Source organism: Penaeus japonicus, unplaced genomic scaffold (assembly GCF_977035675.1).
Source record: "Penaeus japonicus unplaced genomic scaffold, GWHDUDI00000001_assembly GWHDUDI00000012, whole genome shotgun sequence".
Lineage (NCBI taxonomy): Eukaryota > Metazoa > Arthropoda > Malacostraca > Decapoda > Penaeidae > Penaeus > Penaeus japonicus.
The window spans coordinates 6,928,750-6,936,249 of NW_028234414.1; the positions used below are offsets into that span (position 1 = coordinate 6,928,750).

The 7,500-nt window shown below is 35.9% G+C and overlaps 1 protein-coding gene across 1 annotated transcript in view; it reads right to left on the reverse strand.

Moving 5' to 3' along the window:
• Alg12 (Alg12 alpha-1,6-mannosyltransferase) overlaps positions 1 to 7,500 on the reverse strand; it is a 36,167-nt gene that overhangs the window by 14,655 nt on the left and 14,012 nt on the right. The window contains exons 5-10 of the mRNA XM_043024423.2: positions 7,430 to 7,500; positions 6,577 to 6,721; positions 5,394 to 5,620; positions 5,009 to 5,254; positions 4,716 to 4,902; positions 2,297 to 3,187 (exon numbers count right to left, since the gene is read on the reverse strand). The exon at positions 7,430 to 7,500 is cut by the window's right edge and continues 83 nt beyond it. Coding sequence (XP_042880357.2) covers positions 2,297 to 3,187; positions 4,716 to 4,902; positions 5,009 to 5,254; positions 5,394 to 5,620; positions 6,577 to 6,721; positions 7,430 to 7,500 — 1,767 coding nt within the window. The remainder of the gene's footprint in view (positions 1 to 2,296; positions 3,188 to 4,715; positions 4,903 to 5,008; positions 5,255 to 5,393; positions 5,621 to 6,576; positions 6,722 to 7,429) is intronic.

Below are 7,500 nucleotides of genomic sequence, written 5' to 3' on the forward strand. Positions count from 1 at the left end.
ACAAAAACATCAACAAAAAAACACACACTCACACCACACAAACACACACACAAAAAAACACACAAAAAAACACACCAAAAACCCAAAAAACACACACCACACCCACACCCACAAAACACACACACACACCACACACCACACCCAACAATTATATATAAATTTTTTATATTTAAAATAATAATCAAAAACAACCACACAAAAAAATACAACAACACCACACACACACGCACACCAACACCCCAACACGACCCCACACCCCCACAAACACACAACCAAACACACAACCCAAAAACCAACCACACCACACACACAAAACACACACACCACACACCACCACAAACACACACGAACACAAACACAAAATACACCCACAAAACACAACCCCAACCCATCCCAATACCAACCCTCCCTAAAAACCCCCAAAACCCCAAACAAAAAAAAAAAAAAAATATGAACAAAGGGGAAAAAAAACACCACCAAAAATAATCAGGTAAAAAAGCATTAAATTTCCATAAAAATTACAGCAAACTACCAAATTTTCCCACGCAAAAACAAACAAATAAAACAATTAAAAATAAAATAATTAATTATAAAAAAATTTAATAAGGTGTAATTTATTTAAACAGATTAAATAAAAATAAAACAAACAAAACAATAGGTTACTCTTGTTCAACTTATCTGTTAACTAACATACAGGAAACACTGGGAAAGGATAAATCAGAAACATTATTAGGGATTCTAATCTTGTTAATTTCACACAATATTCTTGTTAAATCACTCGGAAGCCAGCTAGAAACTACCACACATCCTTAAATACATTCACCAATGGAACACATGCGATGAACATGGAAGTCTTTGAAATGTCAAACACCTATTGGTTCAACATGAAATTAGGGAAATATTATTCTTACAATAATATTTGTCTCTAAGTTCTAAAAAGTTATCTTATATATGAAGATCTTAAAGAAATTGGAATATAATACATCTTTCTTATAAATGATTAAATCAAGCAGCGTCATCCCACTTTCCTTAGGCGATCACATGATATCAATAAGACTCATAAGACACACCTAACCCCTGTCACAGTGCCTTGTAGTATGCATGGAGACAACAAAATAACCTTAGACTAAGTCAGTTTTGCTGCAAAGCATCTGCATAGTTCAGTGAACCTTCTCACTACAAAACAACCAACATGTGTAACTGAGGTTTCTCTAATTGGGTAACAAAATTTCCTCTACTTCTGGACTCTTCACCATAAGATTACTATATTAGCATACATGTTTTGCAAATAACATTTTGCTCTTATTCTATGTAACTCAAGGATGCATATAAAAAAATTAACTAATGGTACTTGACCCCTTGCATTCATCAGAAAGATGTAGATGAGGACTATGTTCATGGTACTATTAGTTTTCTACTCCTATAGGCAGTACTATACAGCTCTCTTTAAGTATTTAATATTGATGAATGAACAACTCATGAATGATTAAACAAGTTAATAAAGTTTGATCTAATTCACTGTACAAATTCATAATCTTGACCAGCAATACATTCAACAAGAAATAATAATCATATTAAGACAAGAATTTACTAATTCTCTTCTCAATTCAACTGTACCAAACACTTAAAATATGGTAAACTATGTGGCATCAAAACACATATTATTCATCACAAAAATATAGGCTTTACATCTATAGCATATCTACAAAGGCACTTCTAGGAGCAGTACCCTACAGTAGCTTAGAGTGCATCTATGGACGCTAAGTATTTTCAAACTTTGGAACACAGCATGACTGTAAGTAAACAACCTATAAAATTATTGTCCAGCTCATGCACATCATAATTTTTTTTTCCTCAATCCAATTACTTATGAATGTTTTGCAGAGATACAACAATTCTTAAAATCTCCAAAATCTCATAAAATAATTCATGATGTGCTAAACTGAGGAATCTGCACAGGACTTCTTTGACACAGATATCAAGAAAATTTGAGCAAAGTGTGGAAAATGAGGAAACAATAGTGTCATGCAGCGTTCTTGAGTAAAGATGGGAGACGACCTAATTTTATGTTATTGCTCGAATATTAAAACAGAGAGTCTAACATTATATCAATTAAATGATGAATGTCTACTTCAGTCTAGTCTTCATTCATATATACTAACTACTGAAACTTCACCCTCAGGCAATTCCACAGTATAAAAACTTATGTTTTCATTTCCTTTACTTTCTCCTGATTACTTTCACTCAGGGGTAAGGATGTTACAGGGGTGACACTAGGTAGCTCTTTGGCACTTACTTCACTCTCTTCAGCTTTGGCATCTGCTTCATTGGTCTCATATGCTATTTCAACAAATTTGCTTTCTTCTTCATCTGCTTCTGCACTGGCATCTTCTGCTTCTTCGTCCATTTTTGTTTTGTCAGAATTATGCTCTTGTGCTCTATTATCATTTTCTGATTCTTCCACAAGTTGGCAATCATCGCTCTCACTTCCATAACAAAACTGTTCACTGCCACTCTCAGACTCCTCTTTACCTCCCACTACCACTTCATTCATCTCTGAAAGTTGCTCATCTAGGACTTCACCTTCATCACTGACATCAAACATTTCTCCTTCTGGCTTAAAACAGCCAGGCTCTGGAAGTCTAGGTTCCTCAATAGGTGCTTCCTCCTCCTCCTCTTCTTCCTCCTTCTCCTTCTCCTTCTCCTTCTCCTTCTCCTTCTCCTCCTCCTCTTGCTGCTCCAAGTCCTTTTGTGTTTCTCCTGCTTCACTGTCTATTGATTCTTGAATTTTCTCTTCTTTTTCATCTTCTGTCTTTTCTTCTTGGAGTGATTCTTCCTCTATCATCCCCTCCTCATCTTCTGGCTTTTCTTCATCTGTTTCAGGTTCATATTCACTGTGTTCAGGGATATTCTCCTCCACTTTCTGTTCTTGCTCCTGCTCCAGAATCTGCTCTTGCTCCTGCCCCTGCTCCTCTTCCTCCTTCTGCTCGTCTTCATCTTCTTCCTTTTCCTTTTCGTCCTCCACTTGGCTTATTTCTTCAGTTTTCTCTTCTTCCTGGACATTTTCCTCCTTTTCACTTCCCACATCTAATTCTTCATTTACTCCTCCTTCCTCCTGTAGCCATGACCAGTCAATATCTTCCTCAACCAGATTTTTCAGGACAAAGATAGATGGCTTCACCCTAACCTGGAATACAGTAAAACGAGTAATGAAATCTTTAATTCAATTCTCTTCTGACTGTTCCAGTTTGGCACTTTATCAAATTACTAAAATTATGATTGCTTAAACTGACTGTATGATATTGGAATAAGCAGTTTTGTGACAATCAACTTTCCATTAGAATAATCACCTTTATTTCATTGTTTTCCATATAAGCTTTACCCTCACATATCAAATTATGTTTATTGACATATCAGCTAAAAAGAATTCTTTCTTATATCTCTATTTCATAAATTTGGTTTATTGAATTTAGTGTTGCTATATTCTTTACCACTCACATTCAGTGATTTGGGAATCACTTCCTCCTCTCTGTTTTTGAGAAATACATTAATAAAACCCATTGGTCGCAGATGGCATCATTTGCTGTTAAGGCAAGCAATAGGCCTAGACATGGATGAGCCGGGCCATATGTGATAATACCGACACAAGTCTGTATAAACTTATTTAAAAATACCACGGACAAAGGGCTAATTTACTTCTATGGTAGTTATTTTGGCTAACATTATAATCCTAGAATAATTTTTCTGTAGAATGTAACATTAATAAATCATCAACAAATTCCTAAATGCCAGAAAGTAGAAATAAAAAATAAAAATACAATCTAAAAGTTCATATTGTATATGAAGTAATCTATCCTTTAAAGACCACAGGTACAGAAGAACACACAAATATTAACTCTTCTCAGACAGGCCACATTTAGTGATGTTTGGACTGGGCTTGACATCTTAAGATGTGCTTTCTATTAATTTCTAGATTTATATTATGACAGGTAGCCAAAGGGTTAATTAATCTTGAACATCACCCTTCCACCACTTACTTCAAAAGTAGATGGAAAGTAATGGTATTTCCTCTTTTACTAACAACACAGCTGAGTCTAACTACTTTGGGATATCCACTGCCTTTTGTTTCACAAAAAATCAAAATTTACATTAAATGACAACATTATGATTGCCTTTTAATCTGGTGCGCCTTCATCTTTATTAATCAAAATTATAACTTTTCAAACACTTTATTTAGTTCTGCATATAAATATTACATCCTACAATAGATTTTTAAAAAATATGTAAAGTACTTATGCAACAAAACAAACTCATCATAACTGATGTACGGCATTGGAAATGAAAACTTCAGACTTTATTAGCCAGAAGTACAACTGAGAAAAAGATGGTAGTGCCACTGTTGCTGTAAATGAATATAAAATGTAGAAATGAATGGGTTTTAATCCATTTTTCCCTCAACTGTCTGCCTGCAGAAAGATGAGGGAAAGATAGTATGATAAAATGTAATAATAAGGGCAGAAATCTTTGATGAAGAATTAAGATATAATACATAAAACCAGTAATCATAAAATCCCTTCCTGACATGTGAATCAGGCCACATAGTAAATATACATACAACATTCTAAATACGACTAAGATCTATCTCCTTAGTTTTCATGCAAATTAAAAGTACAGTGAAATAGTTAAAAACCTATTTACTTGAACAGGTAAAATACCTTCACAGGAGGAAACTGTTGATAATTGAAGCTCAGATGTGAGAATGAGTCCACTGAAGTGAGGATCTGGTGCGAGGTTGTGTAATGTTTGAGGCTGTAGGAGTACTTGGATTTGCCCTCAACTAACAAGTGAGTGAATGATCTTAGTTCTGGCCCTCCTGCTTTCAAATGTTCAGTTTTGTTATATCTGCAAAGACAGTCAAATGCTGACTTCATTGAAAAAAATATAGTAAACCTGAAATGGTTGTAAAATATTAAATGCATCCAGTAGTACAATAACAAGCTAAACAAACCTCCAATGATCATGAAGCTGTGTGAATCTTGAAACTCCAGTCTGTGCTGAAAAGTTGTCAATGTGGACACTAACATTCATATCCTGAGGAACTATCTGATGTAACTTTTGTACAGCAACACCTCCTGGATAGTTGTTGGCCGAGATGGTCAGCAAAAAGGTTGTGAACACCACATTACCCACCAGGTGCAGTGCCGACCCAACAGCCAACAGCTGACGACTGGTAGACTTGTCTCTCCCTTCCCAGCTGATTGTGATATATAATTTCATTACAAGTTTTTTGTAAATACAAACATGGTCAGATATAAAGACAAAATGAAAAATGTAATGTGAAGTATATAAGATGAATATAACAACTTGAGGGAATATATAAATGTAATGCTTACAGAAAATGGCATGCTCTGGCAGCAGCAACATTGAGAATAGGGAAGACGTAGATAATGAAACGCAGCTCCTTATGAGGCAGGATGGAGTAGGCTGCCACAAATATGAAGGCAGGAGTCACCAGAACCTGAACTCTCTTATCTAGAGCGATCCCCAAGGGGACAAGAAGAATACTTAGGCCTAGAGCTCTAGGGAGAGCAGAGTACCAGTACCACAAAAAGGGTGATGTCTTGTTTTAGTTAAGGAAAGTTTATGGGTATGTGGTTGCTTAACCCACTGCGGACGGGGATAGATTCGCTTGCCCAGTCTCCAGATTTTATTTTAGAGCGAGGCAGCTTGAACCAACATAATTTGAATCTTCCCACTCTCTTTCAGTCATTCATTGTAAAAGTAGAGCCATTTTTGTGTTTTATTTTTTGTGTGTTTTATTGAGTTTATAGACTTATATGTGCCAAATGATAGGCTCTATCAGTGCTGCATTTGACTAAAATTGTAGTATATGATCCATATTAGCAATGAAGATAACATGAAGATGTAGGGAAGAGGAAAGAAACCTGTGCTTGTGACTGTGAGTGCCACAGTGAAAGGTATCCATACTGGCACAGGAGCACATTTTAGACACTGGGTATGGATTGAGTCATCTTCTCGTTCTGCCAGCAAAACCTTCATCGGCGGTACTTTAGAGCAAGAGGTTATCAACTTAGTATGTGGCATCGCTCTATAAAGATAGTGCATGCTAGAGACTGTGGATGGGTGCCATTCAGGGCTCTCTCTCCTGCTGGTGCTAGGAAAAAGTGGTGCCATCTTGGTTTTGGACGTTAAGTTTGCTTAATATTACGGGAATTACAGTAATTATGACTCCAGATGCCATCATCACTCACTCCTTTTTCATAGCACAATAAAATAGCACAGTGATCCAAAATCCCCGAGTGTCATGTACATCATGACGCCCATCGTAAAGCCAAAGCTTCTACGTCATATATGTCATGACACCCGTCCGCAACGGGTTAATTATGAATTACACATGTGTTAATGAGTGTACCTTTGTATAAACATCTGGATAATATTTGCATATGCATATGCATATTTGCATATGGCAGGTTCATGTACATGTACTTACATGTGTACATGCAAGCATGTCTGCTCATGTGTGCTTACATAGCTGAACATGTTACAAAAGGATACTCCATAATTATGACTCTGGTTCTTGTATGTGTTAAACCAGAAGACTTCTCCTTCAGGCCAAAGGAGTCGTTTCCAGAAGAAGGAATCTATGGTCAATGTGGTGACCAGGCACAATAGTCCTGCTGGTATTACATATTTAAGGAATCTGTGAGGAATAAGAAATGCTATGAATGACAATAACATTCTACTTTGTTACTAAAATGGCAGAAAAATATATATGTAATAATTCTTAATAGTTATGTGATAAGTGTCACAATATCTGATGCAATTAGTGAAACTTTTATTGATGATATAATATTAAAGCCCAGCATACATATTAAAATTTCTAATATGAAGCAATATCTTGACCTCATGTTCTCATGTTCCTGTGACTTACATGACTCAAGTGGCTGAAGATAAGGAAAAGCTGGTGACACACCATCCCCTATTTCAAAGAATCTTTCAAATCTCACACACAATGCAAAACTTAATAAACTATCACAAGGACACTCAAAATTCAAAGTTATTCTTATCCTTCTAAATTTCTTTATTACCATATCAACAAGTGCAACATTTTTGTAATTTGACCTTTATCAATTCTGGAATAAAAACTATTTGGATATATGGCTGTATAGATGTATGGCGACATTTCCTCCCTGTGATATTGGTCAATGTTGTTGATATAATTCTTTATCAGGCTGTGCCTCACACACTCCTTATGAGGTAATCTTCATGAAAATCACATTTATGCACCAATTCAAGACAGACCCTGGAGCATAACATATTACCATGCAGAAACTTACTATTGTACCTTCTATGAGAATGAAGCAGATAAGTCTTTTGAAATCTTCAAAGCACTAACATCTATACTTACGGAACAGTAAGCAGCCTGCGTGTGGTAAGGTCAAGGAGCAGCATTGGCCCCAAAAGCAGACACAGCTCTGA